Consider the following 25335-nt stretch of genomic DNA (forward strand, 5'->3'; position numbering starts at 1 on the left):
GTAGGGGTCTACAAGATAAAGGGATGCTTATAGTGGAAAGTTTGTGAAGGAAGTGGTTGGTATCTTGAATGTGGGAGGCTAGATTATGGGCAATTGGTTGGAGATGTAGGTCAGTGAGCGCCAAAATTCTTTCTGTGGGTGCACAAACTAGCTACAATGGGGTGACCAGGATTGCTGGGATTGTGGATTTTGGGGAGCACGCGGAAGGTGTGTGCACTGGCTGTCATAGGGATGAGGAGGAATATGGATTCAGGGGAGAGGTTTGACAAGAACATATGGCTTAATGCAGCGATTGAAGGTTATCTTGGACTACTGGGTTGGGATCACTGTGACTGTATTTATAGGTGGCGGAGTCAGATAACTGACAGAGACCTTCTGTCAGGTAGTCACTGCAATTCATAATGGCAGTGGTGGAACCTTCATCTGCAGATATGGTGAGTAGACCAGGATGTGTTTTGAGGTTGTGTGTGGCAGTCCTGTCTTCTGCTGAAAGGTCAGTGGTTTCAGGAAGGACCTGGGGAAGGATGGTGAAGCCAAGTTGAAGGTAAGGAATTACTGGAAGGTGTCTGGGGGTCACCCAACAGTTTCTGCCCCCTATGTCCTATCATCTCCTCCCTATTCTTATCCCTTCACCATCTTTGTATGCTGCCCTCTGCTAATGCACTCACTTGTCGTTTCCTTTCCCTGCCTTCCCTGCCTTCCCTGCTCCTCTCCTTTTATGCTCCCTCACCACTTCCTGACCCCGCAGCCTCCCGATGCTGTGCCTATTTGCAGTCTAGTCCCTGCACGATCCACCAGATAGCAGTCCCCCTCCACTCCTCTCACCTGTGCCCTGCTAACCCTTTTCATTTCCTACCCCATCCAGACGGCTGCTTACATTCTACACAATTGAATTGCACTCCAAGTTGCCAGATATGGTGGTCATGTTTGTGTGAGCTATGCTTGTGTACGTGTGTGTGTGTGTGTGTGTGTGTGTGTGTGTGTGTGTCCTTTTTTTTATGAAGAAGCCTTTGGGCAAAAGCTAGTTGTGTAACTGTCTTTTTGTTGTGCCTGTCTGAAACTCAGCGTGTCATCTTATGGTGAGTAGCAATCTATATTTTCCTTATATTGTTGTTATTAACATTATCAGGATGTACTTAACTAAGATTTTTTTACATCCTCCTTTTTACTTCAATTTATGAACTCTGGCGGTCAGTATACAATGAATGCCTAGTGCAAATTTTCAGATAGAAAAGATTTCCTATTGTCAGCCAACAAAACCATGTACTTCAACAAACTTCTGTCTACTTCAGCTGTCACAAGAGTAGCATGTTTAAACTTGACAATAATGTTTGAATCTAAAACTAAACCTTTAAAACAAAACTTGTCACCCAACAAAAGCATTGAAACAGGACACACTGCATTATATTTTTCAGTTTTATCCAACACCTTTTCCAGTTTCTTTGGAAATTCTTTGACAATTCTTGGGCAAGCCTAGCTGAAGTGGCTTCACTGGTACAAATGAATTAATGATGCTTTTTACAATATTAAAGTTCTGGGAGTAATCATTGCAGGAACCAATCCAGATCCCCTGTCTTGTCAAAAGGGAGATGATGATAAGGAAATGTCTAGACCTAACAACACATGATGAGGCTTTCAAAAATACCTTTTTGACACAACCAGTTAATTCGTCAGCATCACTGAAATGACCATGAATCTCTTCTATAACTCTGTGTAAGGTGTGAACTAAAGAAGTCTCTTGTGCCATTTTACTGTATACTGATGTCAGTGAATTGGCAGCTTTCACTGTACAAGATGCAGTGTCCATCATGAAGAATAGTATATTTTCATGCCTAATGCCTTCAGGCCATATGGCATATTGGGTCTGTCGAACAATTGACTAATAGTGGAAAAATTTGCTTTTTCTTAATGTTCACAGGTTATTAGAAACTTTCCACCTAGATATTTTTTTCCCCAAAATTCACACAGTGACATGTGCAGTGTATCTTCCCATAGAGTTTGTAGGTTCATCATCAATTGATATCCAAATTTTTTTTATTTGCAACCTATTGTCTGATTTGTTTCATTGTTTTTTTATAGCTCCAATTGATGTGGCACTTTCTTAATGTGGAAGAATCAGGAAGAGATTTGCCAATTATTACTTCTCCATAGTTACTCTTAGTTCACACAGATTACAGTGCAGTTGAAAATACTTTTAAACCATTTTGAAACATGGATAGCTGTAATTTTACTTGAATACTTTGCTTTGCTTTAAGCATTTTTTCTGAGCTATACTGCTCAGCTACTTGAGCAAGATTGAGTAACACAATGAAATACCTGTCTGCAGTCCAGTTTCAAGAACACCTACACCCACTACCTGCTCATAGAGTAGCAATAGGCTACATGAATTGAGTGTTGTGTAAGGGTGAAGTCCATACTGTAAATTTAAACGATATAGGAGAGGACGATAGATATTTGCCATTTTCCAGGGAAAAAAATGAGATGCACGGTTCTGAGGAATGTTACACAAAAGAAATAAATTGGATGAGGAAAGTTCTTTACTGCTTCAAAGAAAGAAAATATGATCAATGTATTGTATGTTAACTGGGGACCTAGAAACGAAAGAGAGGCTCCATCCCCGCCACAGCCGCAGTGATCCACAACCCCATGATGACTACTGCAGTCCACTTCACCCTTCCGCCGACCCACACTGAACCCAGGGTTATTGTGTGGTTCGGCCCCTGGTGGACCCCCCAGGGAATGTCTCTCACCAGACGAGTGTAACCCCTATGTTTGCATGGTAGAGTAATGGTTGTGTACGCATACGTGGAGAACGTGTTTGCGCAGCAATCACCAACATAGTGTAACTGAGGTGGAATAAGGGGAACCAGCCCGTATTCACCAAGGCAGGTGGAAAACCACCTAAAAACCATCCACAGACTGGCTGGTTCACTGGACCTTGACACAAATCCGCCGGGCGAATTCGTACCGGTGACCAGGCGCTCCTTCCCGCCCAGAAAGCCATACGTTAGATCGCATGGCAAACTGGGCGGGTGCCGGCAGTTTATTTACTAAGATATGCACTATTCAACATAAATGACAATTGTGCATAAAAAAGACTTAACAAAATACAGTTATTCTTTTAGTCGTTTTCGTAACAAGCATTTATATGTATTTAAGGAACAAGTCAGTCATACCAAAAAATATATGGCCTGTCATAAAAATCCTAGCACTAGTGATAAGACATGTGGGTAGAGATGTAGCTTAGTTAAAATGTGAAGTCAGAAAATCCTCATAAAAATACTGTATTATATCTAATGTGCATAGATTTCAAACAAAAATTATAATGCCTCTTTAATTAAAGAATTCCCCCATGAACCATGGACCTTGCCGCTGGTGGGGAGGCTTGCATGCCTCAGCGATACAGATAGCTGTACCGTAGGTACAACCACAACGGAGGGGTATCTGTTGAGAGGCCAGACAAAAGTGTGGTTCCTGAAGAGGGGCAGCAGCCTTTTCAGTAGTTGCAAGGGCAACAGTCTGGATGAATGACTGATCTGGCCTTGTAACAATAACCAAAACAGCCTTTCTGTGCTGGTACTGCGAACGGCTGAAAGCAAGGGGAAACTACGGCCGTAATTTTTCCCGAGGGCATGCAGCTTTACTGTATGATTAAATTATGATGGCGTCCTCTTGGGTAAAATATTCCGGAGGTAAAATAGTCCCCCATTCGGATCTCTGGGCGGGGACTACTCAAGAGGATGTCGTTATCAGGAGAAAGAAAACTGGCATTCTACGGATCGGAGCGTGGAATGTCAGATCCCTTAATCGGCCAGGTAGGTTAGAAAATTTGAAAAGGGAAATGGATAGGTTAAAGTTAGATATAGTGGGAATTAGTGAAGTTCGGTGGCAAGAGGAACAAGACTTCTGGTCAGGTGACTACAGGGTTATAAACACAAAGTCAAATAGGGGTAATGCAGGAGTAGGTTTAATAATGAATAGGAAAATAGGAACGCGGGTAAGCTACTACAAACAGCATAGTGAACGCATTATTGTGGCCAAGATAGAGACGAAGCCCGCACCTACTACAGTAGTACAAGTTTATATGCCAACTAGCTCTGCAGATGACGAAGAAATTGAAGAAATGTATGATGAAATAAAAGAAATTATTCAGATAGTGAAGGGAGACGAAAATTTGATAGTCATGGGTGACTGGAACTCGAGTGTAGAAAAAGGGAGAGAAGGAAACGTAGTAGGTGAATATGGATTGGGGCTAAGAAATGAAAGAGGAAGCCGCCTGGTAGAATTTTGCACAGAGCACAACTTAATCATAGCTAACACTTGGTTTAAGAATCATGGCCCGGGTTCCCGGGTTCGATTCCCGGCGGGGTCAGGGATTTTCTCTGCCTCGTGATGGCTGGGTGTTGTGTGCTGTCCTTAGGTTGGTTGGGTTTAAGTCGTTCTAAGTTCTAGGGGACTTATGACCACAGCAGTTGAGTCCCATAGTGCTCAGAGCCATTTGAACCATTTTTTTTTAAGAATCATGATAGAAGGTTGTATACATGGAAGAACCCTGGAGATACTAAAAGGTATCAGATAGATTATATAATGGTAAGACAGAGATTTAGGAACCAGGTTTTAAATTGTAAGACATTTCCAGGGGCAGATGTGGGCTCTGACCACAATCTATTGGTTATGACCTGTAGATTAAAACTGAAGAAACTGCAAAAAGGTGGGAATTTAAGGAGATGGGACCTGGATAAACTGAAAGAACGAGAGGTTGTACAGTGTTTCAGGGAGAGCATAGGGGAACAATTGACAGGAATGGGGGAAAGAAATACAGTAGAAGAAGAATGGGTAGCTTTGAGGCATGAAGTAGTGAAGGCAGCAGAGGATCAAGTAGGTAAAAAGACGAGGGCTAGTAGAAATCCTTGGGTAACAGAAGAAATATTGAATTTAATTGATGAAAGGAGAAAATATAAAAATGCAGTAAATGAAGCAGGCAAAAAGGAATACAAACGTCTCAAAAATGAGATCGACAGGAAGTGCAAAATGGCTAAGCAGGGATGGCTAGAGGACAAATGTAAGGATGTAGAGGCTTATCTCACTAGGGGTAAGATAGATACTGCCTACAGGAAAATTAAAGAGACCTTTGGAGATAAGAGAACCACTTGTATGAACATCAAGAGCTCAGATGGAAACCCAGTTCTAAGCAAAGAAGGGAAAGCAGAAAGGTGGAAGGAGTATATAGAGGGTCTATACAAGGGCGATGTACTTGAGGATATTATGGAAATGGAAGAGGATGTAGATGAAGATGAAATGTGAGATATGATACTGCGTGAAGAGTTTGATAGAGCACTGAAAGACCTAAGTCGAAACAAGGCCCCTGGAGTAGACAACATTCCATCAGAACTACTGACAGCCTTGGGAGAGCCAGTCCTGACAAAACTCTACCATCTGGTGAGTAAGATGTATGAAACAGGCGAAATACCCACAGGCTTCAAGAGGAATATAATAATCCCAATCCCAAAGAAAGCAGGTGTTGACAGATGTGAGAATTACCGAACAATCAGTTTAATAAGCCACAGCTGCAAAATACTAACACGAATTCTTTACAGACGAATGGAAAAACTGGTAGAAGCCGACCTCGGGGAAGATCAGTTTGGATTCCGTAGAAATACTGGAACACGTGAGGCAATACTGACCTTACGACTTATCTTAGAAGAAAGATTAAGGAAAGGCAAACCTACGTTTCTAGCATTTGTAGACTTAGAGAAAGCTTTTGACAATGTTGACTGGAATACTCTCTTTCAAATTCTAAAGGTGGCAGGGGTAAAATACAGGGAGCGAAAGGCTATTTACAATTTGTACAGAAAGCAGATGGCAGTTATAAGAGTCGAGGGACATGAAAGGGAAGCAGTGGTTGGGAAGGGAGTAAGACAGGGTTGTAGCCTCTCACCGATGTTATTCAATCTGTATATTGAGCAAGCAGTAAAGGAAACAAAAGAAAATTTCGGAGTAGGTATTAAAATCCATGGAGAAGAAATAAAAACTTTGAGGTTCGCCGATGACATTGTAATTCTGTCAGAGACAGCAAAGGACTTGGAAGAGCAGTTGAACGGAATGGATGGTGTCTTGAAGGGAGGATATAAGATGAACATCAACAAAAGCAAAACGAGGATAATGGAATGTGGTCAAAGTAAGTCGGATGATGTTGAGAGAATTAGATTAGGAAATGAGACACTTAAAGTAGTAAAGGAGTTTTGCTATTTGGGGAGCAAAATAACTGATGATGGTCGAAGTAGAGAGGATATAAAATGTAGACTGGCAATGGCAAGGAAAGCGTTTCTGAAGAAGAGAAATTTGTTAACATCGAGTATAGATTTAAGTGTCAGGAAGTCATTTCTGAAAGTATTTGTATGGAGTGTAGCCATGTATGGAAGTGAAACATGGACGATAAATAGTTTGGACAAGAAGAGAATAGAAGCTTTCGAAATGTGGTGCTACAGAAGAATGCTGAAGATTAGAGGGGTAGATCACATAACTAATGAGGAGGTACTGAATAGGATTGGGGAGAAGAGGAGTTTGTGGCACAACTTGACCAGAAGAAGGGATCGGTTGGTGGGACATGTTCTGAGGCATCAAGGGATCACCAATTTAGTATTGGAGGGCAGCGTGGAGGGTAAAAATCGTAGGGGGAGACCAAGAGATGAATACACTAAGCAGATTCAGAAGGATGTAGGTTGCAGTAAGTACTGGGAGATGATGAAGCTTGCACAGGATAGAGTAGCATGGACAGCTGCATCAAACCAGTCTCAGGACTGAAGACCACAACAACAACAACAATTAAAGAATGATCTCAGAACCACTTAAGTATGGGAACCAACATGTTCCGTAGACACAAGCCATTTTTGAAAGGGAGTGTTCACAGTTTGCCTTATTAAAAACAATTTGTATAGCACTCATCCAAAAATAGCTGCTTTTGTACAGTCCACTTTTATTTCAGTAGGTACACCATTTTGGAATGCACAGCATTTGTCAGGTCTTAGGTAAACAGTATCTAGCACAGAGTTATCCAACTTTATAGCCTAATATTTGATTAAAAATGTATCGCTGAAGAATGAAACTTACGCCACTGAAAACCAAGAGCTAGAAATTAAAATGACTCCCATTTGACTCCATTATTAGCACTCTGTTGGCATGTTATGCCTAAAAGAAGTCACTTCCTTTGCTGAAAGAAACATTGTTACATAAGAAACCTACGTCAACATGCTGTACAGTTTTTTCAAAATTTTTATCAGATTCTCATGAATTTCGATATTCTGGAAAAGTAGTGTGGTTTAATTTTTGAATCCCCTGAGACCAGTTTATGTAGTACAAGCAGCTTATTATATAATGCACATTTCCTAGACAATGTATTGTTTATAAAGAGGTATGTATGTATTAAAACATGCTGCTTCTAGTTTAACAAATGTCAGTTACCAGATTTAATGATCTCAGATCAGATTATGATGAAAGAAAATGTGACAAAGACAAAAATATGTCATTCTGCATCCCGTCTGCATGTTGAAGATCATCGCGGGCACTCTTAACATGATATGCCAGTCTCTTACAACTTTAAAGTAGAGTGTGAAGTTTTAATATCTATTACTATAATCATACACCTTCATTTTCAAGTTACAATACCGAGGCATGTCTTGCTATTGCCAAAATTTCTCAGAACAATCTAAAAACTTGTGCATTAGCCTAGTATTTGGATGCACAATTTTGAGCATAATCGAGCATAATTGGGCCTCATCTCTACTCAGGTTTTCCTGAAGCCATATTATTTTGTTTAATATGTTCTATGGCGCCTCTCATCTTTTTCGGCATATTTCAAAATATTTCATGTAATTCTGTTCATTGTTGACTGTTTTAATAACTCTATAGTAGTTTTAATTTTAGCTGCATTATCAGTAAAGTCTGTTGTCTTTTGTTCTGATAGTGAAAATTGTGTGCAGGTTTTCTCCTGAATCAGAAAAAAAGCACACTGAGTTTAATGAAGTATTGAGACACAATGTCTTGAAGTATGGATGATTAAAAACTGTCAGAAGTTCATATGACTGTAGTAGCTGCCAAAAAACTCCACTTATTCAATATTGCTTTTGCACTGTCCATAAAATTGGAGCAACACTACGCCTGTAATCTGTTTGCTGGAAGGCAGTTTGTATTTGGCATTATGTTTAGAAACTAACTCAGATACCCCTTAATTATCAAAAAGCAAGGAGTGTACCTGTAATTGTATCGGCACACTGAAAATGTCTTTCTTTATTAATAACTTTGCTCTGTAAAGCTTGCACATAGTTTCAGCAATGTAAATATCACATATTTTTATGCATGTGTTATTTTTTCCCTGAATTATCAGCACTGTTTTATTTAAAGACATTGAAATCTTCTTTTGCTTCTTGCTATTTGTGGTAACTGAGTGTTGAAGTTGTAAAAGAGTCAAAATTATTGCAAGCTTTTGTTTAAATTTGTAATGTTTCCAAAATATTCTACTTTTTTGTGACACAGACTGCATGCGACTTAACTACAGTGATTGCTATTTTGCACAAAATTCTCCCACAAATCAGATTTATTACTTTTTGCCACCATATTCCACACAAACAAATTAACTTGAAAGTAATTTTAATTACAAAGACAATGCTATTTTTTAAACTGTGGTTTGATATTTCAAGTAACAGTATCACCAATTCACATTTTAATTATTCTCTCAAAGCACTAAAGATCCATGAAAACTGATGGTAGGAAAAGTAAAATTGAGAATACTGAAGACATGAATACAAGAACTTCAGTTCCAGAAACACCAAGTACAGTGTTACACAAGTAGCTTGATAGATTATCAGAAAGAACTAGCTGAACAGAGTTCCCTGATGCCACAAATTCATATATCTAATACTACAGGTAGCTTGTTTGTAAGTACTAGGATGTATGGAAAAATTAATTATTTCACTGTGAATTTTTGTCTGTTTCTGCTTAAGGGTAACTTTCAAGGAGATAAAAAAGCACTTTGTTCTAAATTTGTAAGGTATCATCATTGTTTCCAGCTCCACAGTCATTAATTGCCAATCTGAAAGTTTAAACTCACTTTAACTCATTACTAACATGACAGGTATTGACAATTTCTGTATATCCAGTGCCTAATGACATGCCTGGAAAGAACATCATTAAACGTTTTTATGTTTAGTGACAATCTGGTAGTTGCAGGTGTAAAGCAAGGCAGATACTTTTATAATACAGGCAATCGTGTTTTAGTCGTACACACACTACATTTTACATGAGCTTTTAATCAAGGAATGTTCTGTAACTAGCAGAGAGTTAGTGTGTTTATTCAATAATATTGAAATTCAAATTAAATGTTTCTGGTGTCACAAATACATAAAGTTTAACTGGTGTCTTTGTCTATGGTTACATTTTAATGTATTTCAGTTTTTGTGTTTATTACTGATGCCTTGTAATTTTACAGATATAAGAGGTCGAGCATCATCAGAACTCGAAGCTCGCTCTGGCTGCAGCCTCAATAAATATTCCACAAACCTTTCAAGATCTCGCTCTGCCCAATCTCTAAAGCTCCTCGGTGATACTGCTACTCAGGATGACAAGATGACCATATTGGCACAACTTTTCTGGCTTTCTGTATCTCTTTTGGAATCTGACTATGAACATGAATTTCTACTCGCTTTGCGGTTGCTAAGTCGTGTGCTCCATCGTTTACCACTAGATAGGCCAGACGCCCGTGATAAAGTTGAAAAATTGCAAGCTCAGCTCAAATGGCCTGCCTTTCCAGGAGTTCATGCTCTCTTGTTGAAGGTATATTTACACAGTTTGGGTTATATGTAAAATAATGTATATCAAAATTAAGTATGTAAGTTAATTATTCTTTCTTGCAGGGCTGCACAAACCCAAACACATATGAGCCAGTTGTGACTCTGTTGTCACAGTTTACACAGCTTTTAGATTTGCCTGTTGTTGATCCAACTCAAAGCTTAGCATTCCCTATGAATGTTATGGCCTTGTTACCATACATGTTACTGCATTATGAAGATACAAATGACTTGTGCATTAGAAGTGCAGAAAATATAGCTCAGGTAAGGGTAACAATTTCTGTATACTGTTGACCAAATTAGTGCTATTTGTGAAAATTGAAACTGATTGATTGAGTGTTAAATACAGTAAACAAAGCTTACCTTCTTTTAATTCTTGTAGTTTCCACCATAAGAACTCAAAAAAATTCAAAGATAGAAAAATCCCATGGAATTTCACTTGTTGTCCTGTACTACATTCATCAGTTTCCCAGCTTCATTTTTTATGCATATGTGCAAAGTCTTACTTGATGGAGAACCATAATATTTTATGAACTTAGGCTTTCTTTCAGAATGTTTGCTTTTACTACTCTCTCTGTCTCTAGTCATTTTCTGTTTTCACATATTTACCAAATATGATATCAATATTTATGTTTCTCTCTCTGTCCTAATGATGACATGTTTGAGCTTGCAGGCTGTTCTCTTACCTCCATCTTCTTAAATATATAGAGCCTTTAAAAAAAATCCCATACTGTTAAAGGAGGTAAAAAAGGCCTCAGATCATATGCCCAAAAACTTATACTTGTTGAAAGATCAGGTAGGTTTACATGCATCGGTAAAGTCAGTGCTCAGTGGTGTAGGCTGTCTTCCTGTCAATATTTCTTGTTCATTAGTTGTGGGTTGTGTTTGTCTCTGTTTTTTGTGCTGAGATTGTGATGTTGTTGACAACTATCTTCTACATCAGGTATTTTTTACTTTCCATGTTGACGTTATCCTGGCATCAGACAAGAATTAGTGATTCCATGGAGTCTTGTTATTCAGTGTGGGAAATGACAGATATGGTTTTCTTCTCCAGTTTAGCTGACAGCATTAATAGATAGTTATATGTTGTGTTCATCATCCAACATGCTTGACACCACATTGTGTCTGAAAAAAAATGTTGAGCAAGTTGTTCCAGCAAGTGCTACCACAGCGTCATTTGCAGCAAGCACAAGGTAACATGGTGGACCTGGCACAATTTACGCACTAGATATGGAGGAGAAAGTGTTACAGTGAGTAGAAGACAATACTGAAAAAAATGTGCAAAGATTGGATGTTCTGAATGCCTAAACCACACTTTTGCATAGTCAATTCTGCAACAAACAGTTACTCATCCTTATCTCTCACAGTGTGTGCTTGTTCTCTCAGACCGCAACAACACCATGCGAGATTACAGTTTTGCCACTGGATTATAAGTCAGAGTGCTGAAGCACTATAGTTCACATCTTGTATTTTATTTACAGATGAGACATTATTCACACAGTGTGTTATAAAAAATTACCAAAACAACACCATGAGGCAAATGCTTCAGTAGTCATATAGTAATGCCTTTAGGTTCACTTTAATGTCAGTGCATGGGCAGAAATTGTGAGTGACCAGTACTACCAAAACACTTGTTTTGAGACAAATAAATAGGTGCTGTTTGCTACCAACTTCTGCACAACATATTACCAGTTCTATTGGAAAATGTTGCCCCTGCAGATAAGACTTATACACAACAGGGCATGCCTTATATGACAGTACCTAACACAGACGTTTAATAAGTGATATGTTGGTTGAGAAGGTCCACCAGCAGTAGATTTCTGGATATGGGGACATTTAAAAGTATTGATGTGTTCCACATCCATCAGCAATATGCAAATGTTACATTATTGTGTGTTGTAGACATGTGATCTAATCTGAGGCTCACAAGGTGAGTGCACAGTAGTTCATGATTCTTTGAGGAGGAGGAGGACTGAAGGATGTGAGAGAATGAGTGGTAACCACCAAGAGAGAGAGGGCTGTAATGAGTCCCATATCTCAACACGTATTTGTTTCTGATCGTAAATTATCAAACTTTTTGTTCTAGTTTTCAGTATTACTTTCTCCTCTAACAATATGAGACCTTTTGTTGGAACACCCTGTACAATAACATTTCAAAATGGAATGCCATCACTCAGTCAAAGATAAAAACTATTGCAGGAGCTTGAAAGACAGATACTAAATGTGGTTTACATGCAAGTTTCCTGAATACAGAGGTAGGGAGAGGATGGGGGGAAATGAAATGTTACAAGTATTGTTAATATAGGAAATATTTTCATATTTTCCAGATATGACTCCACAATCTTAGTGACCTCAATTAATAATACCATCTAGATAACTTTAGGATTTTTTTATTACATTACCTCCACAATACAGATTTCAGCTCTTGTCATCTTTGGAAAAAATTTAGAATGTCAGAAATAAAGTTCGGAATGTATATAACTGTATAGTATGTATAGATAATACATGGTAAATCATTGATTTGGAAGGAAAGCACTCATGATCCTAGGTTAAGGGAATAAAGGAGAGACAAACAAGGTGTCACCACTTCGTCTGATGTCTCATAAAAATTGGCAAACTAATAAATTGCTGTTAGTTGTTGGTGGCCATTTCTGTGAGACATAATAATTGATTTTTTTTTATATGTGATGCAAAATTGAATATCCAATTTACATCTATTTAAATAGTTTACTTTATTTCAATATTGTATTACTGAAATATATTTATTTAAAGGGTTGTCCATAAGAGACTGTCCTTGATATAAATTTTAATAGTATCAACAGTAAATGTCATAGAGTGTTGATTCAAGATGACATTTAAAGAGTAAGTCAAACAGCTGTAGGTAAGAACATGTGTGAATACTGATTTGTTATTTTCCTGCTTGCAGCACCGTGCATGCACAATGGCAACTCCTGAATGTAAGGCATTTTGTGTTCTGCAGTTTACTAAGGGTGAATCTGTAAATTCAGTTAGACATGCATTTCATTTAAAGTTTGATTGTGATCCCACATGTGGCAACAACATCTGCTGATGGTACAATCAATTTGATATGACTGGATATGTATGTGAAGGGAAAAGTATGGGATGACAAAAAGTGTCTGAAGAGGATGTTGAGTGCGTTGTGGAGCATCTTACCTTTGCATTCCTAAGAAGTCTGTTCAGAATGCAAGTCGGGAACTTCACTTCCCAAAAATGATAGTGTGGAAACCTTTAAGAAAATGTTTACACATTCATCTATACCAGTTACAGTTGTACATGCTTTAAAATGAATCCCCTAAATTAAACATTTTCTGTGCTGTGTCCTGAGATCAGGTGTACGAATCATTTTTTCTCTGAAGCTATCGTAACAGTGGTGGCTTATCAGGATATGTTGCAAGAATGGCTCTTTTTCCCAATTAGAAAGTGAACCTGAAAATTTTGTGTGTCAGCAAGATAGAGCCCCTCCCCATGGGCACTTTTTTTTATGAGAATGATTGAGTGTCGAAATCTCTGAATCTAGGATTGATTGTAATGGTCAGTGCAACAGAGCTCTTTTCTGCCAACCTCTATGTTCAACTGGCCTCACACAAGCATTTTTTTTTTCCTTTGAGGCTTTATAAAAGATCATACGTATGTCTGCTACTGCTGAATGATTTGCCAGAATGGACGCACAGAACTGAGGCTATTGTTTCGATTGCTCCAGACTTTTTAATCAAAGTGTGGAAAGAACTGGATTTTTGGTTGGATGTGTTCCATATATTAAAGATGCACATATTGAACATTTTTAAGAATAACTAGATTAGTTTATTTTCAGTTTAATGTATGATTTGTTGTAAATAGTCTAAATTAAACCATTATAATGTACCATTGAAATGGGGATATTCTTTTATGGACACCCTTAATTAAGTACTAGTAAGGATTGTAGTGAGTTATATACTTAGTTAAGAAAATTTCATTGTCAAATTTATTTGTGAATTATTGTCTCCAGGTTAGCACAGAAAAAAGTAAAAAACTCGAGAATTTGGGCACTGTAATGACTCTTTATAGTCGCCGGACATTCAGCAAGGAAAGTTTTCAATGGACAAAGTGTGTGGTCAAATACCTCTACGATACTTACGGGCATCTTAGCCTCTCTATGCTGTCATTTCTTGTTGAGGTAGGTTTTAATTGTTTTAATGCTAATGTAGGCCAGAGCTTTAGTACAGCTGAAATTACTGATTGGCCCTGCATGAACAAAATCTTTCCAAGTACACTTTCCCTTTATTGGTTGATCATATCAATTGTTTGTGACTGTTGGCTTTAAGTATTAAAGTTTCAGTCATGAATGATAAAATAAGTTAAAACTTCATCTATTTAATCTATTTAATTTTCAGTTATCTGACAACTCAAAAGAATGATGATATTTATTCGACTGATTAAAACTGTATAAAATGTTATATCAAAGTCAGAAAATTAGGTGGTGAATAGATTGCTAATTTTTAACTGTGTCATTATTTGTTATTGACTGTTTGATGTTAAATGTTGAAATATTAGAATTCAAATGATTGCAGTGGTGTGGCCATATGTAAGGATTTCTTTTAAATCAGATACCAAAAAGATATTTTAGAAGTGCTGTACCAGGCAAACAACCTAGAGATAGGTCTTGTGATATTTTGAAGAAAAAAAGACATTGACAATAGGTGCACACATATTAGTTGTATGATAAGCCAACCTGAAAGGGATGCATATACAGCTGTCTCCAGCTTCATGAATGGATATTTAATGATGGTGATAATGATGATGATGATGATGATGACAAAATCTCTAATGATTAATCTACACAGATACTTATACCATTAAAAGTACAGTGGCAGTTACATTTTTCCTTGAAAGCCCAGAAACTACTATGAAAATAAAAGACAGAATTCATAGATGAAAGGTGTCAATTGTTCACATGTCAATATTGGCAGTATCCTGTATCACAACACTGCCTTTCATCTGATACCGCCCAATAAATCTACTTGTAACAAGAACCCTCAAAATCCTGCTCCCTCATAATAATATACAGTCACAGTGTGAGTTCCATATTACCCTTATTATGTATTAATAATTGAATGGAGAGGCAGTAATGTGTGAAATTTAAAATTTTCACAGTGACTTGAATGTTCAAAGAAATTGCATCTGGTCATTGTCAATTATGCTCCTTGATATTTTGATTGGGCATTAGCCAGTCATCCTCAAGTGAGCCATCAGAGATTGGTGAAGATGTTCTCCCGTTCCACAGCTGATTAGCACACTGCGAGTACTCCACACATGTGGCCAGAATCGTGGCCACAAACTGACCACGTTACCTGGCAGCACCACCCTCACTAGTGGATTGCAGAACTCTGCTATCCTCAGTTTATATTTTGGAAATGCAATTGTACTTATATCTTTGTATCTGTATCATATATATGTATTTGCTGACAATGTTGACAATGTATTTGTTGACATGTTAACAATGTGACTGATTAAGTACTGTTAACTAGGGGCTTTCTTTGGTATGTTCAATAACAGAGTGGTACATCATGTATAATCTTGAAACACAGTAAGATAAATAATTGTAGTTTATATTTAGGAAATGCAATTGTACTTTTATATACCCTTGTGTTTGTATCATATATATGTATTTGTTGACAACACCCATACAATCTGTATTGTCTACAGATGGATAGAAAAATAAATAAATAAATAAAAAATAAAAAGTAAAGGTTGACACTTGCCATGACCATCAGTGTACTCTGTTATCTTCGATTAGAGAAAATTGTGGAGATGGTAATGTTGCATGCATTATGCAACTGACAGCCACTGTGAGAATTCATCAAATTTTCTGCCATATGTATCTCCACAGATTCTTTGATAACAGAGTCCCAAAAAAAGTTGCTGTGGCCAAAATTGTTGTTTCACCATACTCCATTGAATGTCAGCGTGAGCTATTATGTCAACAAAAATAACCAATTTTTGAAAATATAATGTGATTGGATGGATAAAAAATCAACTAACCAGGAAGCAGCAGGAGAAAACTCCCAGGTGGGATGAGAAGGAAAGACTGATTGTTGGAGTTTGCTCATTTTCATCCCATCCATTAAGTCTTCCCTGACACAGGTTCCCACCCCTCCCTGCCCCCTCTTCCTCACACCTGTGGGTCCAGTGGTTAGAATAGGCCCAAGGTATTCCTGCCTGTTGTAAGAGGTGACTAAAAGGAGTCTCACACTTTTCGGTCCTGTAAGTTCAGGTCCCATTTTATGGTCTGACCTGCCACTTTCCAAACTCTACAGAAGTGCGGGGCATATTGGGAAGGACGCCTTATGTGGTGCATGAGTTATCCATAGTGCCCTTAGATTTGATCTCCTGAACCTCTTGTCATGGCTTTGCATCTACAACTGCAATTCAACTATATGGGCGAGGACACTTTCCAGGGTATGTCATCTTCTTCGATTGTCTCCTGTCCTCTTTCACCCCTATGACAATATTGGATTTCTCTGTGGCCAATATCCAGCACAGTAGCCAGTCCATTGTGGTGGGGCTGTAATGTACCCATTTGGTGGTAGCCCCCTGACAACACAGGGATCCCACTGCTGCTGCCTGAGCTGTAAACTCCTCACGTATGCCAAGGAGTAGATACCTGTCCTCCTTGGGCATCAGGAATCCCAGCAGCAGCCATCATGCCAAGTGGCCCTTGCTGTGGCTGGGTGGCACCCATGGGTAGATCCCCTGTTCGGAGTGGGTGGCATCAGGGCGGATGACCCACAATGAAGTGGACTAAATCATCTCTTGCTGGTGACCGTACGGTGCCAGCAGTCTCTAAGAAGGGCAAGGTCGAGTACAATGCTGACAGATATGACGGTAAATCGTTTCCCACCCCTGCTACACCACTGGGGGAACATAGGGCTACAGAAAGAACAGAGCCATATTCGCCTCGGTATTTAGTCTGTAGCTGAATGGACAGGAACTCCTTTCTACCTATGAAGCCTCAATTTTTTGATGAATGTCTTGAGGGTAAATTTGGGGAAGTGACTGCACTGTCCAAGGTGAGAAGCAGTGCAGTCTTGATTCAGACAGCATACCCAGCCCAATCCTGGGTGTTACTCACTTGTGACCAGCTGGGTGATATTCCTGTTTCCATCACTCACCATAAAAACCTGAACATGGTCCAGGAGATTATTTTCCACCAAGACTGTGGACATCCACCGCATCCAGATACTCAATGTGTGCCTCCTCCCACTTGTATCAACTGTGGAGAGTGCACTCCCCCTGCTCGCCAGACTGCACAGTACTGTAAAAGGAGCAGAAAATCATGGGTTACAAGACCCTGGTGCGGTTGACTTACCAAGAGGCTAAACATAAATTTGAATAATTATACCCCATTCAGTTGACATCCACATATGCTGCAGCTACATTACCATCTACATTACCATCACCGTCACAAGTACCAGTCATATCACACTCTGTGTCATGAACAGTGGGCCCTCCCGGCCTCCAGAGTACATCCACCCCCTTGGTGGTAGGGGAAAAATCTCCTTCCATTGCTCCCAAAGTACCTACTTCAGGAGCAAGGCCCTCCCCCCCCCCCCCCCCAAATGCAGGGGACATCGGTCCTCTCCCCCCTGCTGGAGAAGCAACAGTCTCCTCCAGCTCCTCTTGTGCAAAAGGGGTCCCTTAGGACCGTCTCTCCCAAGGTCTCCACTAATGCCACAGCGGACACTCGCTAGTGGCTAAAGGATCCAAAAGTTGCTGGACGAAGAGCTTCACAGTCTTCCTCCATGCCTGAAGCTACTTCGGATAAGTCCTCCCAGCAAGCCCCTAAAGAGAAGCAAGAGGGCAAGCAAAGAAAGAAGTCTGCTAAGAAAAAGGACCCTCCGGTGGCCGCAACACCACCATTCCCTATCAGTTCTGCTCCTGAGGATGAGATGGAGATCTTAGCATCCCCTGACGACCTGGATCTCATTGATGCCTCATCCACAATAGGAATGGACACAAATACTCAGTCAGTGGCAGCAGGTGACCCTGACGCGTAACTTGCCTCCTTGTGTGCTTCATGCCTTCCCACCCTCACGATAATGTCATCCTCTAGTGGAATTGCTGTGGTTTTTTCCACCACCTGGCTGAGCTATGGCAAGTCTTAAGCTTTACACCTGCTTTCTGCATTGCCCTCCAGGAAACCTGGTTCCCAGCAATGTGGACCCCAGCCCTCCATGACTGTAGGGGATATTACAAGAACCGTAGCGACTATAATAGAGTGTCAGGCGGAGTTTTTGTCTATGTCCTGAACTCAGTATGCGTTGAACCTGTGCCCCTTCAAACCCCTCTTGAAGCTGTGGCTGCCAGGATAAGGACGACGCAGGAAATAACTGTCTGCAATGTATATCTTCCTCCGGATGCTGCAGTACCCTGAACGCATTGGCTGCACTGATTCATCAACTCCCTAAACCTCTCCTACTTTTGGGAGATTTTAATACCCATAACCCAATGTTGGGTGACACCGTGCTTACTGGCTGAGGCAGAGATGTCGAAACTTTACTGTCTCAACTCGTCCTCTGCCTCTTAAATACTGGGGCCCCCACACATTTCAGTGAAGTTCATGGCACTTACTCGGCCATTGATTTATCCTTCTGCAGCCCAAGACTTCTCCCATCTGTCCACTGGAGAACCCACGATGACTTGTGTGGTAGTGACCACTTTCCCATCTTCCTGCCATTCCCCCAGCCCCATTCCCCCGGACGTCTACCAAGATGGGTTTTCAACAAGGCAGACTGGGGAGCTTTCACCTCTGCTGTCACCGTTGAAGCTCCCCCACATGGTACCTTTGATGTGGTAGTTGAACAGGTCACTAGATCGATCGTTTCTGCAGTGGAAAATGCGATCCCTTGTACTTTAGGGTGTCCACGGCGGAAGTCAGTACCTTGGTGGTCGCCAGAAATTGCTGAGGCCCTTAAAGAGCTTCAGCGAGCTCTACAGTGACATAAGCGGCATCCTTCCCTGGAGCACCTAATAGCTTTTAAATGGCTCCATGCCTGTGTTCACCAGCTTATAAAATGACAGAAACAGGAATGTTAGGAAAGGTACATCTCAACTATTGGGTGCCATACGTCACCTTCCCAGGTCTGGATGAAGATCAGACGTGTTTGTGGGTACCAGACCATCACAGGTGTCACTGGCATTAACGTCAATGGAGTGTTATCTACTAACTCAAACGCAATTGCCAAGCACTTTGCTGAGCACTATGCTTGAGCCTCCGCGTCAGAGAATTACCCCCAAGCATTTCGCACCCTCAAACGGAGGATGGAAAGGAAAACCCTCTCATTCACTGAACATCACAGTGAACCCTATAGTGGTCCATGTACAGAGTGGGAGTTCCTCAGCATCCTTGCACATTGCCCGACACAGCTCCTGGGCCAGATCTGATCCATAGTCAAATGATCAAACATCTCTCATCCACCTACAAGCGACATCTCCTCGTCATCTTCAACTCAATCTGGTGTGATGGCATCTTTCCATCGCAATGATGAGAAAGCACCATCATTCCAATGTTCAAACCCCAGCAAATACCCTCTTGATTTGGAGAGCTATCAGTCCATCAGCCTCACCAACGTTCTTTGTAAGCTGTTAGAATGTATAGTAAGTCGGCAGTTGTGTTGGGTCCTGGAGTTACGTGGTCTAATGGCTCCATGCCAGGGCGGTTTCCACCAGGGCTGCTCTACCACCGATAATCTACTTTCCCTCAAGTCTACCATCTGAACAGTCTTTTCCAGATGCCAACACCTGGTAGCCATCTTTTTTGATGTATGAAAAACTTATGACACGACCTGGCGACATCATATCCTTGCCACATTATATGAGTGCAGTTTCTGGGGCCCGCTCCTGATTTTTATCCAAAGTTTCCTATCGCTCTGTACTTTCCATGGCCAAGTTGGTACGTCCCATAGTTCCCCCCCATATCCAGAAGAATGAGGTCCCGCAGGGATCTGTATTGAGTGTATCTCTATTTTAGTGGCCATTAACGACCTAGCAGCAGCTGTTGGCCCATCCGTCTCACCTTCTCCGTATGCAGACAACTTTTGCATTTCATACTGCTCCACCAGCACTGGTGTTGCTGAGCGGCACCTACAGGGAGCCATCCACAATGCGCAGTTATGGGCTCTAGCCCACGGTTTCCAGTTTTCAGCTGCAAAGTCATGTGTCATGGACTACGTCGGCATCTACCATTCATTCAGAACCAGAACTTTACCTTAATGATGATCCACTCACTGTAGTGGACTGGATTTCGACACTCAATTGACGTGGCTTCCTCATCTTCGTTAGCTGAAGCGGAAGTGCTGGCAGCACCTCAATGCCCTCCGCTGCCTGAGCAGCACTAACTGAGGTGCAGATTGCTCTACATTATTGCAGCTCTACAGAGCCCTTGTTCAATCCCGCCTTGACTATGGGAGTCTGGTTTATGGTTCAGCGGCGTCCTCAGCGTTGAGTTTACTCGACCCAGTGCACCACTGTGGCGTTCGTCTTGCAACGGGAGCTATTAGGACGAGTCCAGCGACCAGCATCCTGTTGGAGGCCAGAGACCCTCCATTGAAGGTTAGGAGGCATGCAAAACTGCTCGCCAGCTATGTTGCACACATTTGTAGTTCTCCTGAGCATCCAAATTACCATCTCCTTTTCCTACCCACGGCGGTTAATCTCCATCTGTAGACAATAAATATTGTATGGATGTTGTCCAAATATGTATATAAATTTTATGTGAAATCATTATAAGGAAATGGAACATACAATTACAGAGTGTTCAGAAATTCCTGTTAATACTTCTATGACATGTAGAGGGAGTAAGCACATAATATTTTGAATAGGAACCCATATCCAGAAATGTACTATTTCCATTATGTGATGGTTTCAGTTCAGATGTTTAACTCGTGCACTTTTGCTTGAGGAATTGAATTAGGCAAGACGCAGTACAGGTATTAGGCAGCAGTTCGAAAGGAAACATAATGAAACATCCATTTATCACTTGAGCACATTTGTTCTATTAACACTAAGACATTGTGTGTTCCAAAACAAAAAAAAACAACGAAGCTTACTGTACATACAGAACAGCACTGATGCATTACAGTGTCTCAATGTTGTGACCACCAACGTTGTTACAGACATTGCACCTATGAAGCATGTTCTGATACGCACTCTCCACCCCATCTAGTGTCTCTTCAATTTCTAGTGCAATGGGTAGGTCCTGTACCAACAGATCTTCCTCTGTCTCTTGAGTGTTAAAACAAACAAATGTGCTTAAGACAAATGGATATTTTGTTGTGTTTCCTTTTGAATTGTTACCTAATAACACTACACTGTGTCATTCCTAATTCAATTCCTCAAGCAGAAGTGGACAAGTTAAATATATGAATTGAAACTGTCATGGAACGGAGATGGTTTCATTTCCGGACATGGGTTTGTATTCAAAATATTATGTACTCACTTCCTTCTAAAATCCCTAGAAGTTTGTAATGGGAATTTCTGAACAACCTGTATATACATAACATTATACAAATTTGTATACATATATCCTCGTGTTATTATAAATTCATACTCTGTTTTCCATAGACCCTTACTTTTGTTCTCCCTAACCAGTAAATCCTTTCAACAATTATTCAGCAAAGATTTTACCTCAGACAACAGCTGTCTGTTAGATATGTAAATGTAAAGGGATGAAAGACAGTTTTTTAGTTTTGACTTAATATGAACATTATCAGAAAAATGTTGTTGGCCAACATAGTTACTTACCTAGTAAAAACCATTGTTTGAGTAGAAATTTTTTAAGTTCTGCTTTAAATTCCTTTCTTCCCCTAACTTTCTATGCAGACTAGGAGTCTGTTCTAAAGTTCAATACTAATATGGCTCACATTCATCTGTGTGAGAAACTGAAAGGAGACAAAGCATGCCATCATGGCACATCTCAGGTACAGGTGTTTGCAGTAATTCTAAAGCAGGTTGAATTTTGTTTCTTTGTAGGTTTTATTACTTTGTCTTTAAAATTTAAGTTTTCATCAACATAAATCCCCAGCAGACGCTACGCCAACTATGGGTTTCTTACTGAACACCCGATTTAGATTTAAATTTTTACTTATTTTCCTAAATTCCATGTAATTTGTTGTATCTACATTTAATGTGAACTTGTTTGCCTTGAACCAAGAGTGGACGTACTTGAGGACTTGATCAGTAGTTGTAAGCAGCAATTGCTTCAGCAAACTTATTATCACACTAGTATCATTTGAGAATAGCAGGATATTGGTTCCACTATTTGAGGTGTGGATTTCATTTGTATGGATAAGAATTAAAATGGGACCTAGCATACTGCCTTGTTGTACTCCTATTTCCATTTATTTGTTTATTTATTTATTTAATCATTCACTCATTGATACTCCTTGTTGTATGTATTGTTTCTCTTTTATGGTGCCTCCTTCCAAGAAGTACGCATTTCTCATTCACACATATGTTCATGGAAACTGTTGACTCTTATTTCCATATTTCAATTTTCTTCCATTACAGCCACAGAGACTCAAAATAGTTGAAGTTGCTAGAAAAACACCTTAACCAACATTTTAAAATGTAGTAAAAAAACAGTAACTATATTTTCTATGGAAACGTCTTTATTGACCATTCTACTCACATCAACCATGGCATGCCACATCAGTTATTTTTAGCTTCTGTCAGTGTGCTACGCAGCTGTGCAAAAAGTTCTTAGGTTTGATGTAATTGGTGAAATCTTGGCTCAATATTTTCCAGCAACACAGTGAAGAAATACCTACCCTTAACAGTATCTTCAAAGAATGTCCCCATAATTTCTTTTCTCAAACCATTAACACTAAATTAATTGCTTGCTTTGTTACAGCATGGAGTGTTGAAGTCTGCCCTCCATGTTTTATATCTCAGTGTTGTCTTTTTAAATACAATTATGTTGCTCATATCAAAATATATGAATAAGAGCCATTTTGTCAACATCGATTTCTCCATTAGTGGATGCAAAATTAATTATAAGTAGTAGGATGACCGCAAATCTCACACACATCCAACGTTACCCTTATAGTGTCCAGTAGAAATGGTGTTGCCCAATTCTTGTATCCATAGTCAACATTCTTAGTGTTCAAACATTAGTCTGGAGGTTTATAAAATACACGATACAGAAAATAATATTGTTACACATCACACATGCATGTACATGTCTAAAATATTTGACTTTGCATTTCATTACTCCATTCATTTTCTTAAACATTCAAATGCAACATTAGACCAAGAAGTAGAATTGTCCTCCTACATGTCTGCAAGTGTAATCATTACTTACCATGTTTGCTATCTTAACAAATGTTGAAACAATTGAATTTCCTTTATTACAAGGTACAGAAATTTTTACACCAAACTTTCTTGGTTATATTCTTCGTGTTGGAAAACAAAACAGATGTAAAAGCGTTGTTGAAGAACAATATACAGACCAAAATAGTCTCTTGATCAGAAAAATGCTTTCACAAGATTATATTGCCATTGGTGATGAATATCATCCTTGTGCTGTTAGTCGCAAAAAAAGTCATGACTCTCCTTGAAAAAAGGACTTCTAAAATGAAAAAAGTACATTCCACATTACATGTTGGCACGCTTACATATTTAAATGGAGCCAGCTGTTTCACTGTGAATTCATCAGGAAGCAGTACAGAAATGTCACCACTCAAAGTATCAGCAACAGCAAACAAAGTTTGAAAACCATTGTTTCATTTAGATAGAAAACCCACTATTTGTAAAATTGTGTTGGCTTTACTTCAGCATACTTTTCTGAGCACTGGAAGGACATTATAAATCTCGCATACTGCGTTAGTTAAAAGCAAAGGAGAAGTTTCTAAAGTTTTTGTCACCTACACTAGAAATGTGAAATTTGATTTTGTGATTTCAAATTTGTGTTTGGATGCAAATCCCACAAAACACTGTTTAGAGAAGCACTCTGTATGGCATAAAAATGAGTTGAATATTATCACCATAAAATTAAATTGCATGTAACTGTCACAATGATGTGACAAGTGTGTTAGGGCCAGGTAGCAGACCAAGAACAATCTCTAGCTCATGTTTCTCACAGAAAAACTCATGCAAGTGTAGGTTTTTGTGTCATTAACTGTCAAGATCATGTTGCCACCATGTGGCTGTTTGTCAGGTGAGACTCAGAAGGAAATATCCCTGCTCTCGGCTATAAAGCACATTGTATAATTGCTCCTGTGAGCCCTTGCAATAGACTTTGAATTGCTGCATTAAATAGCATGTCACAAATACTAGGGAAGCCCACCATCCCACTCACTTTTTTTCTTTTCTGTCCCCCTCCACAAGGCCTGTTGCACCAGGGACTCAGATCTACAATAGAAATTATGGTCTGTATGGTCTGTAACATGCATGGTTGAAGACTAACCAGTAGAAAATATTTCTCACATAAATAATCTATTGGAATATTTTTCATAAGCATAGGTTAGTCACTATTGTTGGCTGTAAGGAACTCAATCATATCTAGCGAGATTATCATGGATTCCAATTGTGAATTAATGTGAGTAAAGTTAAGCATCAAAGGTCAGTCAAAAGTGGTAATCAGATGCTGTTATAGACTATCTGGGCCAGGAGCTGTAGTGATGGAGAGCTTTAGAAAGAACTTGCAGAATGTTGTTAATAATTTTCCTGTTCATTTCACTGTAATAAAGGGTGATTTCGCCGTGCCAGATATGGCTTGGGAGAGTCATGCTGTCAAAACTGATGCCAGAGACAGGGATTCGTGTGACATTTTTCTGAATGTCTTGTCCAAAAATTACTTCAAGCAGATAATAAAGAGAACCAACTCATGAAGTACCATCTTGGAGCCCCTAGCAACAAATAGATCTGAACTTGCTGCATCAGTTAACATAGATGCAGATATCAGTGATCATAAGGCTGTGATAGCAACTATGACTATGGATATTTCAAGAAATGTTAAGAAAGGTAGTATAATATTTTTGCCTAGCAAATTGCAGAGTACCTGAGTAGTCAGCATCAAATATTTGGTGCTGATGATGTGAAGCACAAGTGGAAAAATGCGAAAGAATCCTTCAATATGACTTAGACAAGTATGTTCCAAGCAACATCTGAAGGGTGGGAAACACCCACCATGGTTTAATAGCCGTGTTAGACAACTTTTAAGTAAACAAAGAGAGCTTCATCACAGATTCAAGAGAAGTCAAAACCTAGCCGGGGCAAAAAAAAGAAGAGGGCTGAACAAAGTGAAAATGAGCATAAGGAGAGCAATGAGACAAGCATTGAATGACTTTGAAAGTAAAATTTTGTCAACCGATCTGACAATAAACCCTAAGATGTTATGGTCTTACATAAAATCAGTAAGCAGTTTTAAATCACCTATTCAGTAACCTAGTGACCTTACTGGCACTGAAATGGAAGATAACAGAGAGAAGACCAAAAT

The 25335-nt window shown here is 39.5% G+C and overlaps 1 protein-coding gene across 2 annotated transcripts in view; it reads left to right on the plus strand.

Moving 5' to 3' along the window:
• LOC126173067 (protein furry) overlaps positions 1 to 25335 on the plus strand; it is a 1238628-nt gene that overhangs the window by 1119329 nt on the left and 93964 nt on the right. For both annotated transcript variants that reach the window (XM_049920928.1, XM_049920929.1), the window contains 3 exons: positions 9485 to 9828; positions 9909 to 10106; positions 13849 to 14016. In XM_049920928.1, the coding sequence (XP_049776885.1) occupies positions 9485 to 9828; positions 9909 to 10106; positions 13849 to 14016 (710 nt within the window). The remainder of the gene's footprint in view (positions 1 to 9484; positions 9829 to 9908; positions 10107 to 13848; positions 14017 to 25335) is intronic.

This window comes from Schistocerca cancellata, chromosome 1 (genome assembly GCF_023864275.1).
Source record: "Schistocerca cancellata isolate TAMUIC-IGC-003103 chromosome 1, iqSchCanc2.1, whole genome shotgun sequence".
In the NCBI taxonomy this organism is placed as follows: domain Eukaryota; kingdom Metazoa; phylum Arthropoda; class Insecta; order Orthoptera; family Acrididae; genus Schistocerca; species Schistocerca cancellata.